The sequence below is a fragment of the Camelus bactrianus genome, chromosome 7 (assembly GCF_048773025.1).
Source record: "Camelus bactrianus isolate YW-2024 breed Bactrian camel chromosome 7, ASM4877302v1, whole genome shotgun sequence".
Classification (NCBI taxonomy): Eukaryota; Metazoa; Chordata; class Mammalia; order Artiodactyla; family Camelidae; genus Camelus; species Camelus bactrianus.
The window spans coordinates 38,803,233-38,823,284 of NC_133545.1; the positions used below are offsets into that span (position 1 = coordinate 38,803,233).

A 20,052-nucleotide genomic window follows, 5' to 3' on the forward strand; every position below is an offset into this window, starting at 1 on the left:
TAACTTAACTGTGTCCCGGGGGAACAAAAAAGCTCAAGAATATTAATAGAAAAACTAAAATGCTCAACATACTAGATAAAATTCAGAAGTTCTGTCCTTCAACCAAAAATTACAGGACATTCAAAAATAAAAGAAATTACAATCCATTAACAAGGAGAAAAATCAATCAAAACTAACTCAGAAATAACACAGATGATAAAATTTGTAGGCAAAGGCATTAAAACTATTATTATATTATATTATTATAAATGTTCAAACAAGCTATATTAAAGAGACATGGAAGATTTTTTTTAAAAGAGAGAGAAACACAAATCAAACTCTGAGAAACTAAAACTACAAAATCTGAGACAAAAAATACACTGAGTGGGATTACGAGCACATTACACACGGAAGAAAAAAATAACATGAATGTATAACAATAGAAACCACCCAAAATAAAGCACAAAGAGAAAAAAGAGTGAAGAAACTAAAATAGAGCATCACTGAGCACTAGAACAACCTCAACTGGCAAATATACATATAATGGTAGTCCTTAAAATAAAGAAGGAAAAAAGAGTGGAGACAGAAAAAAAAATTTCAAAAAAATAACAACCAAAATATTTTAAAACTGGACAAAAATTATAAAGCCACAGATCAAAGTATCTTAACAGACACCAAGCACAAGAGAGACAAAAATACAAAACAAACAAATAAAAAAAAAAAGAACTATACCAAGGTATACCAAATTACAACTGCTTAAAGAAAAATATCTTGAAAGCAACCAAAGAAAAATGATACATTACATATAGAGGAATGGCCTTTGTGTTGTCAACCCAACTCCAGAAAACAGTGGAGCAATATCTTTACAATACTGAAAGAAAAATATTGTCAACCTACAATTCTTTACCTACTGAAAATAACTTTTTAAAAAAGGTGAAAAAAATACCTTTTCAGACAAAGAAGGTTGAAAGAATTCATCATCAGTATATCTGCACCAAAAGAAATGTTAAAGAAGTACTTCAAGAAAAAAGAAAATACCAGATGAAAATCCAGTTCTATAGAAAGGAATGAAAAGCAGTGAAAAAGTAGCTTTGTAAGGAAATATATGAGATTATTGTCTTTATTATTATTATCTCTTTAAAAGATAATCACTGTTTAGAGCAAAATTCATAACAATGTATTGCAAAGTTTATAATACATGTAGGTATAAAATATAAGACAATAGCACACAGGCTGGAGGGGAGAGATGGAAGTATACGATCATATGATTCTTACATTATGTGTGAGGCACTATAGTATCACCTAAAAATAGACTGTGATAAGTTAAACATGTTTATGATATCATGCATTCAAGCATTTTTGGCAGGGAAATATTGCTCTTAAGGGTGAAAAAATCAATTCATGGGGCTCAAAAAACTTACTCATTTTATCTATAAAAACAGATATTTATGTAGAATATGAACAGATATGTAGGCTATCCAGGTTATTAAAAATGATTAAGAAAAAAATGTCTAAAATGGCTTTTGGAGGGGAGGAATAATAAAAGAAAGGTTGAAAAACATTGCTACACATTTCAAAGAAACAACTAAATTAACACTAGGTAATATAGGGAATAAAACAACAAAGGAGAAAAAACAGAATCATAAAATACACTCAACATAAAAGAATGTAGAAAAGAAGAAAATGGGGCAAATAAAAAACAAAGAGCAGGTCAGTAGACTTAAAACCAACCATATCAATAATTACATTGAAAGTAAATGGTCTAAACAACCCCAGTAAAAATAGATACTTTTGGATTGCAATTTTTAAAGAGCCAAGACTCAACTGTACACTACCTATAAGAAATCTACTTGAAATATAAAAAAGTAAACAATTTGAAAGTTAAAAAAGAAGATACTATATATAGAAAACCCTAAAAGCTCCTCACAGAAACTACTAGAGCTGATAAAAGAATTTGGCAAGGTAGCAGGATGAAAGATTAACATACAGAAGTCAGTTGCATTTCTTTACACTAACAATGAAATATCAGGAAAAGAAAGTAAAGCAGCAATCCCTTTTAAAATCACATTCAAAACAGTAAAATACTTAGGAATAAATCTGACCAAAGAGGTGAAAGACTTATACATGGAGAACTACAAAATACTGATTAAGGAAATTAAAGATGATTCAAAGACATGGAAAGATATCCCATGCTCTTGGGTTGAAAGAATTAATATTGTTAAAATGGCCATACTGCCCAAGGCAATCTACAGATTTAATGTGATCCCTATCAAATCACCCATGATATTTTTCACAGAACTAGAACAAATCATCCTAAAATTTATATGGACTCACAAAAGACCCAGAATTGCCAAGCAATGCTGAAGAAAAAAAAATGAAACTGGAGGAATAACCCCACCAAAACTTCAGACAATACTAAAAAGCGACAGTGATCAAAATAGCATGGTATTGTCACAAAAACAGACATATGGATCAATGGAACAGAACAGAGAGCCCAGAAATAAACCCAAAGACCTACGGTCAATTAATCTTCAATAAAAGAGTCAAGAATTACAATGGAGAAGACAGTCCCTTCACCAAGTGATGCTGGGAAAACTGGACAGCAGAATATAAATCAATGAAGTTAGAACACTCCCTCACACCATACACAAACATAAACTCAAAATGGCCTAAAGACTTAAATATAAGACAAGACACCATGAACCTCCTAGAAGAAAACACAGGCAAAACACTCTCTGACATAAATCTTAGCAATGCTCTCCTAGGGCAGTCTACCTAGGCAATAGAAAGAAAAGCAAAAATAAACAGATGGACCTAATTAAACTTATAAGCTTTTGCACAGCAAAGGAAACCATAAGTAAAACAAAACGACAACTTATGCAATGGCAGAAAATATGTGCAAATTATGCAACTGACAAAGGTTTAACTTCCAGAATATATAAATAGCTCACACAACTTAATAACAAAAAAAAAGTAAACAACCCAATCCAAAAATGGGCAGATGACCTAAACAAGCAGTTCTCCAATGAAGACATACAAACGACCAGTAGGCATGTGAAAAAACGCTCATCATCGCTAATTATTAGAGAAATGCAAATCAAAACTACAATGAGGTATCACTTCACACCAGTCAGAATGACCATCATTCAAAAGACCACAAACAATAAAAAGGAACCCCCCTATGCTGCTGGTGGGAATGAAGTTTGGTGCAGCCATTATAGAAAACAGCATGGAGATTCCTCAAAAAACTAAAAATAGACTTATCATATGATCTAGCAATCCCACTCCTGGGCATACATCCAGAGGGAACTCTAACTTGAAAAAATACATGCACCCCAATGTTCACAGCAGCACTATACACAATCGCCAGGACATGAAAGCAACCTAAATGTCCCTTAAAATAAAGAAGGAAAAAGGAGTGGAGACAGATGTCCATCAGCAGATGACTGGATAAAGAAGCTGTGGTATATTTATACAATGGAACACTACTCAGCCATAAAAAAGAAGAAAATAATGCCATTTGCAGCAACATGGATGGATCTGGAGATCATCATTCTAAGTGAAGCAAGCCAGAAAGAGAAAGAAAAATACCATATGATATCACTCATATGTGGAATCTGAAAAAAAAAGAAAAGAAAAAGAAAAAAGAGGAGACTAATGAACTCATCTACAAAACAGAAACAGACTCACAGACATACTAAATAATCTTATGGTTACCAAGGGAAAGGGGGTGGGAAGGGATAAATTTGAGAGTTTGAGATTTGCAAATGTTAACCACTACATATAAAAATAGATTAAAAAACAAATTTCTTCAGTATAGCACAGGGAACTATATTCAATATCTTGTAAAAACCTTTAATAAAAAAATATGAAAACACAAATATATGTATAAATATGCATAACTGGGCATTATGCTATACATCAGAAATTGACACATTGTAACTGACTATACTTCAATTTTTTAAAAAATCCTTTGAATAATAAAAAAAGTAAAAGAAGGAAAATACATATATACTATTGTAACGCTAGGCAAACGAAAGTTGGAATAGTTATATTAATATCATACAAAGCAGATTTTAGGCAAAGAATATTAACAAAGACAGAGGCTATTTCATAATAATCAAGAAAGCATTATAATCCTAAACTTTTATGTACCTAAAACAGCTTGAAAATCTATAAAGTAAAAACTTCAGATCTCCCACAACAACAAAAAAAGAAATACATAAATTATAGTTGAAGATTTCAACAACCTACTCTCAGTAATTGACACAAGTAGACAAAAAATCAGTAAGGATATAGAAGATTTAAAAGACTATCAGAAAACTTGCCTTAACTGACATTTATGCAAGATCTCACCCTACAACAGCAGAAAATTCATTAGTTTCAAATGTAGAATATATATAAAGACAGTCCTAGCTTGGGGCCATTAAATAAGTCTCAATAAATTTAAAAGGATTCAAGCCATACAAAATACATTCTCCTACAACAGTGAAATTGAAGACCAAATCAATAGCAAAAGTTCCATGAAAAATCCTCAAGTGTTTGGAAACTATAAAACATATGCCTAAATAACATGAGTCAAAATAGAAATCAAATTGAGAGTTCTAGCTTTGCAGATACTAACTAATACATATAAAATAGATAAACAACAAGTTTATACTGTATAGCATGGGGAACTATATTCAATATTTTGTAGTAACTTTTGGTTAAAAAGAATAGGAAAACGAATATATGTATGTTCCTATATGACTGAAGTATTGTCCTGTACACCAGAAATTGATACATTGTAAACTGACTATACTTCAATAAAATATATTAAACACACACCAAAAAAAAGAAATCAAAGGGGAAATTAAAGTGTTTTTAAAAAATAAACAAATAAGTAAATAAAGTGTTTCAAACTGAATAAAAAGAAAAACACATTTCACAATTTGTAGCTAAAGGTTAAATGCAGTAGTTTGAGGAAATTTTATAGCATTAACCAACTACATTAAAAAGAAGAATAGAAAAGAATAAAATTATGCCATTTGCAACAACAATGGATAGACCTGGAGATCATCATACTAAATGAAGTAAGCCAGAAAGAGAAAGAAAAATACCATACGATATCACTTACATGTGGAATCTTAAAAAAAGGACACAAATGAACTTATTTACAAAACAGAGACAGACTCACAGACATAGAAAACAAACTTACGGTCACCAGAGGGGAAAGGGGGTAGAGAGGGATAAATTGGGAGTATGAGATTTGCAAATTCTAACTACTATATATAAAACAGATAAACAACGTCTTACTGTATAGCACAGAGAACTGGTATTCAATACTTTGTAATAGACTATAATGAAAAAGAACATAAAAAGAAATATATATATATATATATATATATATATATGTATAAATGAATCACTATGCTGTACACCAGAAATTAACACAACATTGTAAATCAACTACACTTCAATTTTTTTTGTTGAAATCCCATTTAAAAAAAGAATGGTCTCTTTCATCTTAAGAAAACAGAAGAAAAAGAAAAAACTTAAATCCAAAGTAAGCAGAAAAAAGGAAAATCAGAAGAATTAAAAGTAGTAGAAAACAAAAATAAAAAAAGAAAATTAATGAAAGTAAAAGCTGTTTTTTCAAAAAGAGATAAAATGGATAAACCTGTAATCAATAGATTAGGAGAAACAAACAAACAAACAAGACACAAATCACCAGTATCAGTAATGAGCTGTCATCACTACAGATTCTACAGATATTAAAAGGAAAAAAAAATATTACAAACAACCTTATGTCAATAAATTCGACAACTCAGATGAAATGCATACGTTCCTTGAAAAACAAAAACTAGCAAAACTCACGCAATAAGAAACAGATAACCTGAATAGTCTTATCTCTTTTGAAGAAATTGCATTTGTACTTTAAAAGCTATCCCATACAGAAAAGTCAAGATCTGGAAAACTTGAATTCTTCTAAATATTTGAGCAAGAAATAAAAATTGAAGAGAGGTAAATATTTCCCAACTCATTCCATAAACTCCACATTAATGACACACAATTATAGGGAAGCAAAATTACAGATCAGTATCCCTTGAAAAAATATGTAAAAATTCTAAACTAAAGTTTAGCAAATTAAACCCAACAATATATTGCAAGGACAAGACATCAAGATCAATGCATGATTTATCGAAAGCATGCACAACTGTACTAACATTCAAAAGTTCATGTAATCCACCTATTAACAGACTAAAGAAGAAAATGATATAAAATATCTCAATTGATGTAGAAAAGGCATTGAAAAAACTTAATATCTATTCCTAATTAAATTCCCAGCAAACCTGATATAGAAGGGAACTTCCTCAACCTGGTATAAGACATCTACATAATACAGCTAAAACATACTAATGCCAAAAGACAGCATATCTGCTCTCATCATTTTCATTCAAAATCATAACAAAGTTTCTAGCCAAGGTAAAAAGCAAGCAAAAATAAACACAGAATCTCCAGATTGGAAAGGAAGAAGTAAAATTGTTTCCACTTGCAGATGACATAATCATCTATGTAGAAAATCTGATTAAATCTACAAAAAAAGCTAGTAGAACCAATAAGTGGTTTAACAATGTTGCATGATACAAGATGAATGCACACAAAAAAACTTGTATTTCTGTACTAGGAAACAACAATATGAAATTGAAATGAAACAATACAATTTGTAATTGCATCAAAATATATAAAATACTTAGGTATAAAACTGACAATGATATATAAGACCTATACACTGAAAACTACAAACTCTTAGTGAGAAAAACAAAATAAGTCCTAAATAAATGAAGATTTCTACTTTCATCTTAAGAAACTAGGATAAGTAGAGCAAATTTTACCATGTTCAATATTGTTAAGATGTTTCTCTCCAAACTGGTTTACAGTATTGTAATCCCAGTTCCAACCAAAATTTCAGCAGGCATTTTTTGGGTAAAAATTGGTAAGCTGATTCTAAGATTCATGTGAAAATACAAATGATCTAGAACATCCGAGACAATTTTGAAAAAAAAGAATCAAGTTGGAGAAATTATACTACGTGACTTCTAGACTTATAATATTAATTAAGACACTAAGCTGTTGGTATACAGCAATATTGATGGGCAAAGACAAACAGATCAGTGGAACAAACTGAAGGGAGCAGAAATATATATATACATTCCAACGGTTTATATAGTCCTATGATATAAAGTCAGATTACTTCAACAACTTTGCAAAGGCAATTCAGTGGAAAAGGATATAGTCTTTTCAAAAGTCGTGCTGGAGTATTAGATAGTCATATGCAAAAACATGGGATTTATCTATATCTCACACTGCACATAAATATCAGCTCAAAACAGATGAGCCCTAAATGTAAAATGTAAAACTAGAAAACTTCTAGATAAATACATACAAGAAAAACTTTGTAACCCTGAGTTAGGCAAAGATTTCTTAGATATAACATTAAATCATAATCCATAAAAAAAATGATAAATTGGGCTTTATCAAAAAAAAGAACTTCTGCTCTTCCAAAGACATGCCACAGACTGGGAGAAAATATTTGTAAATCACATAATCCAATACAGTAATGAAAGAAGGCAGATAAAAAAAGAGTACATACTAAATAATCCCATTTTATAAAATTCTAGAAAATGCAAAGTAATCTACAGTGACAGAAAGCAAACTAGTGGTTGCCTGGAGATGGGGGATAAAGGATTACAAAGGCGGACAAGGAAGCTTTTTGGGGTGATCGATATTTTCAGCATTGTGATTACAGAGATGGTTTTGATGCAGGAAAACAGATGTGGGGCGTGAGGAGGGCCGTGTCCCAGGCTTCGGTTGAGCCCCTGGGATCTGCCCCGCCAAGTGTGGGTCCTTGGCTTCACGCAGGAAAGAATTCAAGAGAGAGCCACAGTTGAGTAAAGGTAGATTTATTCACAGAGATACATTGAAAGGCAAGAGAAAGGCCACGAGGCATGGGGGTTGCGTGCTCTGAATAAAAGTAGGTACACACTCCAAAGACAGAATGTGGGCCATCTCCAAAGAGGGAGACCGGGGTGGCCACGAGGCACCATGTTGCTGGTTTTTATGGGCTTGGTGGCTTCATATGCTAATAAGTGGAGGGACCAGTATAAGTAGCCTGGGGAAGGAGGTGGAATTCCCAGGAAGTTTGCCATTTCCCACTCTTTGACAATCTGTGGCTAGCCTTGGGACTGCCATGGTGCCTGTGGGCATGTTATTCATCATGTTAATATATTACAATGGGCATATAATGAAACGCAAGATCTACTAGAAGTTAAATCTCTCATCATCCTGAGCCTCAATGCCTACTGGGGGTTGAATCTTTCACCATTTTGATGTTAATTGCTGTAGCATTCCTTGAATGGCTGTGCCCTGCCCCCTTTCTGTCTCAGTTTCACAGATAAAAACTAACATAAAAACTTATTAAATTATTTACTTTATACATGTATACATAAGTTATACTCCAATAAAGTTGTTTTTTATAAAAAAAAATTATACCCTGAAGCTGTGTTTGAGAATTAAAGAATGTATTAAAATCTACAGGAGAGGGGGTAGGGTACAGCTCAATTGCCAGAGTGCCTGCTAAGCATGCATGAGGTCCTGGGTTCAATCCTCAGTACCTCCATTAAAAACAAAATATAAGTAAATAAACCTAATTACCTCCCCCCTCAAACAACAAACAACCTCCCCCTTCAATAACAAAACAAAGAAACAATAAAACTAAAGTTTAAAAAAAATGTACCAGAAGAAAATATAAGTAATTAATTTATAATCTTAAAATAGAGATCATTCTAAGCACAATATGAAAACTTGAAAACAAACAAAAAAAATAAAGCAGTAAATAAAATTAAATTTTAAAATAAATTTCACTATCTAAAAATATAAACCTCATATATTAAAAGAATAAAATTAATTAATCAAAATTACTATGCTAACAAACCATTTAGAAATGCAAATTTTAAAAAGAGATGTCATTTTTCACCTAACCATGTCAAAAATTTAAAAAGATTCAAACCCAGCTGCTACCCTGGGTATGATCCCTGATATTAGGCTTATAACCTGATACAATTATTCCAGAAGTAACTCTGGCATCTGAATAAAGTTTTCAAATGTGCATATCCTTTAACTCAGTCATTTGTTTTCAAGGAATTTCTCCAAAGAGAAACAGAAAAGTATAAAAAAGCTATTTACATGGCACCTGCAAGCAATAGAATATTATGTAATCATTAAAATATAAACTCATTGACAAGGAAAGATAACCATATATTTCAGTACCATGAAAGACTGTTACAATAGCATGCTATTTGTTATTATATTTAAGGAAAACTTTTGCGTAAAATCACCAGTATCATGGCATATACTGAATGTCAGCTAATTTAAAATCTATTCTTAACCTCCTTTTCCCTAGCGCATCTACATTAGTTCTCAGCCCCCTTACCAGCTATAGAGGCCATATGATGCTATTAACGGCTATTGAGACTTACACAGAAACCTCCTAAAAGCTATGGAAACATGCCTTCCTGATAAAAGTTACAGTCGTTCCTATAGCTAACTCCTTCCCCTATCTCCTGCCTTGTGGTCAGTTATGGTGACTTAGGCTGAAGCAGCTATCTCACTGCCACTGAACAAGCCAAATACACTAGAGAATGCACATTGCAAAGAAAGAAAAAAACTGGGTGTTTGACAACATTCACAAACCACTATACCAGCTTCCAGGACCCACTTTTGGACTTCTCTTTATATGAGACAAATATACATACACATATATTTATATACATTGCTTAATTCACATTTAGCCAGAAGCACTCCAGATAGTTATTTATATATACATATGTAAATAAATATTTTCTATATAGCCATCAAACATATTTAAAGCTTTTTATAATTATAATATCCTCTACTGGCCAGGATTTGCAGTACAAAACACCTCCATTCAAACACTGATGATAGGGTTAAATGATATGGCCCTTTAGGAAATCAATTTCACACTCAATTTCAAAAGCTTTAAAAATATTCTTATCCTTTGTTTCACTTAGTAATTCCACTTTTAGATAGTCATCAAATAAATAATATAAATTTAGGGAAGTATTGCCATAATATATTTACAACATTAATAAACTGAAAACAACATAAATGTCAAAAAATATAATGCTGGTCAAATGATTTTATAGTATAGATTTATCACAGAATATTATGCAATCATTAAAATTATAAAATAAAAATCTAATTATGTAGAAAGGTGCCTCACAACAACATATAAAGTAAAATTCCTTGGGGAGATGAAATGCTTAGAAAAAATATTTTTAAAAGATTAGGAAAATATAACAAAATATAAGTAAATATTGCTAGATGATAGAATTACCAGTTACTTTTGTTTTCTTCTTTTTGGTTACCTATTTCTAAATTCTACATGTCTTTTGTAATAAGAAACATTAAAGTTATTTTAAATATTTTAAATATACAAAAAAAGAACTGAAATAAGTAGGAAGAGATGTAGATTAAAAGCAGTTTTCTTTCTTCTCTATGAAGCTCATTAATTATGTTTATTTCAGTTAAAAAATAAATTTGCAATAGTAACCTTATCTGACATCAGCATATAAAAGTCTTATAAACCTCAAGAGTGAAAAGCACTCATGAAAAGTGAAGAAGTACCAAGAGTACTTATTTTAAGCAATTACAGGATTCCAGCATGTTCAATATGAAAACAAACCCAGGAGCTCAAAAAGAGAACATGCTATATCACATACAATGAATCTTAGGGGAAATTTTTTTAAATTTGTCATTGAGACCCATTTCTAAAATGAGTAAAAAGTAAATATATGCTGATGAGCCTAAGATAACTGTGACATCAAAATACTTGAGTCCAAGCTTTCCTTAGTATTTCTTGTCCAATCCATATCTTACAGAAATTATCTCTCTGGTCAAAATCATTCACTTTTATTCAATCTCTATAGGTTTCAGCCATCTATAGTAAAGATCAACCACTCAGAAACCATAGTCTTAAATATTTTTCAAAGGCATCAATAAATTTGGTGTGTAACATACAATTTCCAAATATACTGTCAGGATAGTATAGGAGACTCAAGGAATTAGTATATTTGTATAAGATGTTATAAAGTTGGTGGCCCTTTCTGCCTTTGTTATAATCCAAATTTGTTCTAAGAAAATTAACTAAGAAGAAAGAGAGGGGAAGGGAATAAGAAACCAAAGGGCACAAAACTATTTGCTAACTATACACACATACACATTCACTCACTCACTCACTCAAACTCAGCTCAAACTAAAGAGCAGATTAATTGTAATAAAGATCATCTTGCAGATTTTTTTGTAAAGGTATATACACACACACACACACACACACACACGTATATATATATATATATATACACACACACACACATATATATATGAATAAAGCTTTTTAAAAACACTTCAAATTAATGAAAAATAAATTTTAAGTACTTTAAGTAGATAATAACACAAAAATTGACTTACTATAAATTTCTAAACCTTGTGGAAAGTACTTTGTATTCTAAATCCTATCCACTAATGCAAGTGTGAGGATGCATCTTATGGTCAACAGTGCTGATTTTTAATGAGGGATTTAAAAGGGTTGATTTAATTCCTAGATTTTTTTTTAGTTCCACCTCATTACCAAGAAAGTTAATAGACGTGACACATCAGAAATCCTCGGCTACTAAAGATATTTTATCTAATCAACACTACTCTTTTCTAAGCTACTCAGAAAGAAAAACCCAACACCTGGATAAAGTCACACCTTCACAAATTACCCCAACTGTTCACTGTGATATTCAAGCTTTATACACGAAGTCCCTTCCAAGGATCAGAGCCAGAGAATGAACATCGCCCCTTCCAGCTGCTGGAGACAGCAAAACCACAAAAAGTACCTACTTATGAGATTACTTTTCAGGGACATAAGAATATACTTTAAAAAGGTGCATCTCTAAAAACCTACAATAGAGGAATAATAAATATTTATATACTTAGAAAAGGGATATATTCAAAAACCTACAATAAAATGAATAATAAATATTTACATTCCAAGCCAAAAAACTCCACAGTCTAAAAAGAAACATTTGATGTTTTCATTTTTGAATACTTAAGCAAAATAATGATTACAATAATTTTAATCAAACTTAAAAGGTACACTTTATTACTTTGTTGATATATGCTATTCACCTTTGAAAAGGCAAACAAGAAGGAAAAACCCTTGAGGCATTTTTGTATTCTGACTTAACAATTATCTGAAAATTACCCCATCATTACCTGCTGATGAAGGATTCCATTCTAAATTCTTAACATTTTTGATTTTACAGGCATATTATTTCAAAAGTCCTACCTGGAAAGAGACTGAGAAGACTGACTGGAGATTTGTTGGTTTCAATAGTTAGTTTGTGGCTTGCAGTTTTTGAAGGCTGGCCTGGTAAGCAGACTAATTTCAGGGGAAGTCTAAATTTACATTGGGTAACTCGAGGAATGCCTGAAATAGAAAGAGAGAAACAGAGATTCATAGATTTGACAAATAATTTGACCAAAAAAATTGTGCTACTAATAGTTTAAGTAGCACTATATCTTAGTTTACATGTTTGCTACCTGCCCATTTCATTTAGCATAACTGCAATAACTGGAAAGCATGATCATAATTCATATTTTTATATTATTGTCAACAAGTACAAGGTAAAAATATAATCTTAAAAAGGAGCATAGGTGCAAGCTCTGCCCTTAAAAGTAATACCATATTTTAAAAATCATCACAGTTGAGCACTATATAAAATATTACACAGTTATATTCAATTACTGAACTATCTTTAAGACCTTCAAAGTTCTAGCCCTAATCTAAGGCTGTCAGCTAAAATGAGCAAAGAATATGAAATTTATATCAGAAAGACTCTATAGGACCATAACTAATAATTTCTCTATCTCATAAATTTTTTAATCTTTAGCTTTTTTACTTATTGAAGATTGAAATTACAATGAACAATTTGCAATAAATTATATGAGCATGAAAGGAGAATTTGGTCTACTGACATTCATGTCATTTCACACATTAATATCAAGAATATTATTTTCATATAAATTAAATTTTTCCCAATCCATTTAACTTTACATATCACTGTTAAGCAACATCTTGAAAGTCTTATATAGTCATTCAACTGTCAAATTTTTTCAGAAAGTATACAGGCATACTGAAATAGGTACCTGAATAAATAAGTAGCAATGAAGAGTTTTATGTGAGAATTCAAAGTTTTTAAAAATCATTCCTTTTAATGTTTTGCAAAGAACAAAACCGAAACCAAAGCAAATTAGGCTCTCTACTTATAAATCAAGAAAAGCAATTCTACAACTTTAGTTTTCTCTCCTTTTATACTAGGATTCTATTTTTGACTGAATAAGATAAAAGATAACATACAAAAACATATATCTTTGTAAACTATTCTAGAGAAATGGAAAACTTTAAGTGTTTTACGCTACTTGATAGATTTACACAATAGTTCCTTTATTTCTTTATAGTGGAGTCAGAGAGCAGCTTTAAAATAGCAAAAGCAGAAGCAGTAAAGTTCAGAGACGTGATCCCAAAGTAGGATTCCTAGAATTAGCAATATGCATTTTGTTAATGCCAATTAGAGTTGTGTGGTTTACTCTACAACCAAGCTGGGAGTACACTTTTCAGTACTACTTATTCACTAGGATAGTGAAAGATCATCAACAATGGCAAGCATATTGATATATGAGGTCAATTAAATACTTTTTCAGAGCATGTGGAGCATATTTGTCATTCTCTTCAACATAATCTATTATCCATCAAATTTTACATAGCTCATTTTTTGCTCATAACCAACAGATGTTAAATTCACTTCTCCTGGAATCCTAGATGCAAATTATAACTGGTGTCTCTTCAGAAAAATCCCAGGGTATTATTTCCTGACATTCTGTAAGGTTTTAGAGGCATGTGTATTTGTACTTTACAATGATGAAATGTTTTGACTCAAAATATTATGGTAACATGATCTAAGCTACTGCTCAAACCACAGCTATCAATATCACCACAAAAAACAGTACAAAGCATTATTTTTTCCAACTGCATATATTCCATATATCCCTAAATTATGGAAATATATCTACTAATATGTTTCCTCTGCAATATATAAATTGCAGCCTCAATTAATAGATACAGTCTGGAAAGAACAAGGAAACTGAAACCTATTTCCATTTCCTTCATTTTTAATGAATAGAGTAACAGGGAAAAAAATTGCTTCATCTTCTGACGATTCTGCACATGCACAAAGAGAAGCTATTTTTTATGTACTTTCAATCGAAGTCTGAGCTAACTGTTCTAACAAAGTTTGGCTGTAAATGTTCTTCTAAAACTATACTGCTAAAACTGTGGCTCTACTTCACTTGGACCAAGTACTGATTGAATTTGTGTTAAAAAAAAACCATGATCAGCAACACTAGCTTTATGTTACTGAGTCCATATATTTGAAGATTATTACTCTAAAATTTCAAGAACCTAGAGCTAAAGAAATTGTTGGTGTATATAAGTTTTCAGAAATTAAAACAAATGGATTGCAAGCACTAATAAACCCAAGAAGGGAAATACATTATAACTCAATTCACAGTTCAGTTAAGTCAGTTAATGACAATATCACACACTAGGACAATGGTCTGCAGTTGTTCAGATTTGTAGAACCCCTCCAGAATTTCTTTTCTCTCCAGTAATTGTAAACCTGTTTCACAGGACATTTGGAAAACATTACTTTGAAAAATGATGACACTCATACTTAATAAAATGATTATGGTTATTTTTTAAATGATGGCAACTTGAAAAGTTTTACCATTAGGGGGAAAAAAGAGAGTAAGGAAACCATATCCTTAAAAAGAAATTTTATAATGCCAGTATTTTATATTATTTTCCATCAAATTAAACCTAAGCATTTCAAAATATAATCTCTAGTATTTAGGCATGGGATTTATCAGAGGTACATTTCTTCTGAGATTCACATTTTCTTAAGAAACTTGAAATGCAAATTTAGCTACCAATTATTCTTCAAGTTAGAACTGTATCTAAGAACCTGAAGCCAGAGACATGTAGAGGTATGTGTGAGTGTATGCTTATGTGCATCTGTAATAAGGAAGTAAAGAATTACATGTATTTAAAGACTTTCCAAGGTTGGTAGTAGGATAGCTTTCAACTTAGTTGAAAGAGCCTAACTGGTCCTACCTTTGCCTACCATCAGTGATATTTTCTCTGTGTAGTTGGTAAAACAGTCTCTATATCTGGCTTATTCTACTCTGAGTATTACTCTGAGAGAGAAGAAAACTTTGGTCACTTATAATACTCATTGGCCTACTTGTTCATCAGAGTAATTTTGTTCTACAGGTTTTTTTTTTTTAAATATAGTTACTTCTCCTTCAAATACTTCCCCTTCTAGCCTACTAGAGGAAATGGATAATTCCAACTACTATGGTTCAATTAATCACAAAATTATTTAACATTTAGAGGGAAAATTCACATCGAAATCACTCCTGACAGAACAATTTTTCCAGGAAGAGAATTCTAATTACCCCGGTACACCCGAGAGTCCAGTATCACTGTCAAGAGGGAAGCCAAAATGTGCTTTTAAAAAAAAGAAAAAAGAATTTATATATCAGAGTAGAATAACTATATCTATATATTACACACCTATATAATGCCTTTAGAACTCTTTCCAAGGGTCTGCTAGAGTCATTTCATATTGAAAACAAGGAACCCCAAAGCAGTAGCAATGTCTGGTAGCCAGAACTTCCTTGATCTCTTCCTGTTATGTCTGGCTCCGTACTGTGCTCCATCTGCAGTCATGTTTTACACTGCCCATGTCATGTAACTTTAATGCAGAAATAATGGAGACTAACTCTTATGGGACAACATAAAACCTCGTTTGCTTCTCTTTTTCCACATGTAAAAGCAGGGACTGCTTCTCTGCAGTACAGCCTGCACAGATCAGGCCAATAAAATGGAACAGTCTTTGAAATGTGAAGCCTTGTGTGTAAGATCTAAGTGGCAACATATTATTTTCTTGCCTACTAGGTGAAGCTGAATATTTCAACTCTACTCCTTGAAGCTTACTTATAATTTTAAAATATATCAAAAAAGATTATTAAAACCAGCTTTAGCTTTGCATTAAAATATTAAAATTTCCACATATTGTGATTTTTTTTCTCATGGTTTCATATGAATTTATAGTAAGAGGGAATAAATTCCTTTCAATAATAACCTTTGCTGATTTTTTAAAGCTCAGAACAAATCATTTAAATAATAATATGGTATTTTACAAAAGTTACTGCAAAATCTTATCAGTTACTTGCAACCTTGCAAAGTAAAATATAAATATTCACTACCAATAATATCATTTTTAATAATCCAAATTCTAATTTGACAAGTATACTTTATGTTATTATACTAAAAGCTTACTCTTATTAAAATATTTCTCATATAAATATATTTTAACCTCCCTACACTATGCAACTCAGGTTGCTGGCACCACAAAACTATATGAGTAAATATGGCCATTATTTTAGAGTATTTTATTTAATTATTACCAATTAATTAGTATTATCTAATATTTATCTTAAAATGGCTAAGAAACTAAGACAAACCACCACACCAAGTTTGCGTCTAGGAGAAAAAATAATCAAAGTAGGGAATACGTTTAGAGTGTCTGTCATGCATCCAGATACTGCACAATTCAGAGGTAAGTACTTGAACCCTGCTCTCAAAGAGCTCAAAATGTACTAGGGGAACGTAAGGAACGAACTTAATGAAATTCATATTATGACAAATATTATAGCAGAGTCATAAACAGAGGATTTGGGGAAAACAAAATGGTGACAGCACTGACCCAGGCAAGTTCAAGGGGTCAGGCCCTTGATGACATTCTCCCATAAATTCTAAACAAGACAAGGGATCGGCCCACAGAATTAGTACACATGGCATTCTGATCAGAAAGAGAGGTGAATCTGTTGGGGTATATAGAAAACAGAATTATTCTAAATTCTGTTTTTTTGAATTCAGAATTTTTTCATTACTCTTTTTAAGTGAAGTAAGATAACAGAGCATACAGGCAAATCACCAATGACTTAACAGAAATAAGTTGTCAAAGACACCTTTGGTTTTTTTCCAAAAATCATTCTCATGACTCTACAACAACTAATAATGCTGGCTGTGAGTTACCATATGATCCAGCAATCCCACTCCTGTGCATATATCCAGAGAGAACTCTAATTCAAAAAGATACATGCACCCCAATGTTCATAGCAGCACTACTTACAATAGCCAAGACATGAAAGCAACCTAAATGTCCATTGACTGATGACTGGATTAAGAAGTTGTGGTATATTTATACAATGGAATACTACTCAGCCATAAAAAGAAAAAATAATGCCATTTGCAGCAACATGGATGGAACTGGAGATCATCATTCTAAGTGAAGTAAGCCAGAAAGAGAAAGAAAAATATCATATGATATCACTCATATGTGGAATCTAATAAAAAAGAAAAGAAAAAGAAAAAGAAAAAAAGAGGACACTAATGAACTCATCTACAAAAGAGACTCATAGACACAGTAAAAAATTTTACAGTTACCAGGGAAAGAGAGTGGGAAGGGATAAATTTGGGAGATTGAGATTTGCCAAGGTTAACCAATATATATAAAAATAGATAAAAAAAACAAATTTCTTCTGTGTAGCACAGAGAACTATATTCAATATCTTATAATAACCTCTAAAGAAATGAATATACATATATAAATGCATGACTGGGACATTATGTTCTACACCAGAAATTGACACACTGTAACTGACTATACTTTAATCTAAAAAAATAAAAAAAATAAATAAAATAAAACAACTAATAATGAATGACAAGCTTCTGTAAGAGGAAACATCTATTATCTTCTCCACAGCCAGATCAAGGCACTGAATCACCCTAACAAGGCTACTATAGTTCAATCAGCAGTCCACAAGAAGAGTTCATTCATGGTATAATATCAATTCAGCTAACTGATCAAATTTCATTTCTGGCATTCATTTTGTTCTAAAGCATCTTTTCACTTACCATCAGGATTTCGATCTATCCATCCGAGGCAATGCAAAAAAAGGATAGGGGAGGGAGAATGCAACAAATTATCTGTCATAAAATTACAACACAAATTTAATACACATCGCTTAAATTTAAATGAAAATTTTTAAGATTCTCACAGATGATTTCAATAAACCTCCAATAAAGATGAGTCAATTCACAATTGAAGAATATAACAAGAGTAAATGCACTTCCATTCTCAGAAGTCCATGAGAGGGTGTTATTCCAGTGTAAATGTAGCAAAAGAGGTAAACATATATGATCTAGCCAAAAGCAAACCAGACTGAATATGTAAATGACTTCAAGAACATTAAATTAATTGGGGGGGGGGGAATGTGAATGAATGGCTAAATATATATTAATATTCCAGTTAGTCTTGCTTATATTATAACTTTAGTCAGTAGACTACTATGGAGTAAGGTCTTTATTTTTTTTTTTTTTTGGCTTGTCTTAGTATTCTTTTACTTTTATAGACTTGTTTTATTTTAATTTCTAATTAACTTTCAACCTATTAATGCCTACATTCTTTGGTTTAGTAATAATTTATAATCTTTTAAATTCTGTCTTTAGAAAAGTATAACAGCTAAAAATGGTATGTGCAAATATAAGCTCACAGAATGATTCTATAACTTTACAATGTATTTTTAAGCCTTTTGTCCACTTGCTAGGTAATCCATTTCTCTTTTTTAAATTCTATTTTCAACAGTATCACTATTTTCCTCGGAAATAAATGAAATAATTAGTTGAATTAAGACATCAACAGTCTCTACAACTGCATGTTCAAAGTGTAACAAGGATAAAAAGTATATAACGTCTGTTATTGATTTCAATTAATCATAAATGATCTAGAGACTTTAGCCAAACATTTTCTATTTTTTATTTCACAACTCAAAATTAAAATAGCACTGAACATTTCAGTGTTCTTTTCATAAGTATCCAACTAAAAAGTCCATCATTCCTTGATCCCTTATGGAAGTTTTGCATTTCTTTCTGAAGCCAGCTTTCTCAAAGCCATTTAAACATAAAATATTTATTTATCCCAAATTTTGAAAATATAGATAAATGATTAAAGTGATCATTTCTGGCTAAAAATGATTCTTTAAAATAATTTAAAGCAAAATAACTTACAAAGCAGAAGAAGCAGATTCTGAAAACATGAACTACAGTTATAAAATCACCTCCAAGCATAGAGTTGTCAATGCATAAAACAGAAAATTCACTTAGACAAAATAAGAACTACAATTATTAAAAACATTGCTAGATAAACAAAGTGGACATCAACAGAGAGAAAGTAATATGAATAAGGCATCTCTGAAACTTTCTAAACTAAGAAAACAGAAATGCAACATTGCCGAAATACCCTATCAGTTACACTATGTTGAAACATTTTTTTTAAAAAAGCAATGACTTATTATTCTTATTCTATCAATCAACTAATTGTCAAACTGTTACTATGAAAAATTCACTACACAAATACACACACAAAAAACCCCTATAAAACTGAAGCCAACTAAGTTGAAATTTGTAATAATTGAATCTCAACTGGACTGAAGATAACATGACTTAATATGCCTTAATGTTAAAGTAACCCTATAATAGTCTTTTTCACTAATTCAGATGAGGCTTTTCTCTTTAGTTCAAATACATGAAGTCTGACTAGATACCATTCTTCTAGTAGGAATAAAAATATATCATATTTGCTATTAATTGAAGAGATAGAATCGAATATTATATATGGAAATCAGCTAAGTAGACTTATCACTGATTATTCATAACATACAAAAGTAATTTGGACATACGATTTGATTTAACACTAAGAAAGGGTATTTTTTCGTTTAATAATACTTTACAATGTATTTTCCCATCTTAAGCACTTAAACATTTAACTTATAACTCCAATA

At 31.2% G+C, this 20,052-nt stretch overlaps 1 protein-coding gene across 20 annotated transcripts in view; it reads right to left on the reverse strand.

Moving 5' to 3' along the window:
• BBS9 (Bardet-Biedl syndrome 9) overlaps window positions 1-20,052 on the reverse strand; it is a 462,928-nt gene that overhangs the window by 281,725 nt on the left and 161,151 nt on the right. For 19 of the 20 annotated variants that reach the window (XR_012508126.1, XR_012508125.1, XR_012508123.1 and 16 more), the window contains 2 exons: window positions 18,128-18,142; window positions 12,374-12,514 (listed from right to left, as the gene is read on the reverse strand). Coding sequence is in view for 12 of the 20 variants with exons in the window: in XM_074367248.1 (XP_074223349.1) it covers window positions 12,374-12,514; window positions 18,128-18,142 (156 nt within the window). In the remaining 8 variants the exon portion in view is untranslated. The remainder of the gene's footprint in view (window positions 1-12,373; window positions 12,515-18,127; window positions 18,143-20,052) is intronic. The other variant, XM_045507880.2, reaches the window with a different exon arrangement.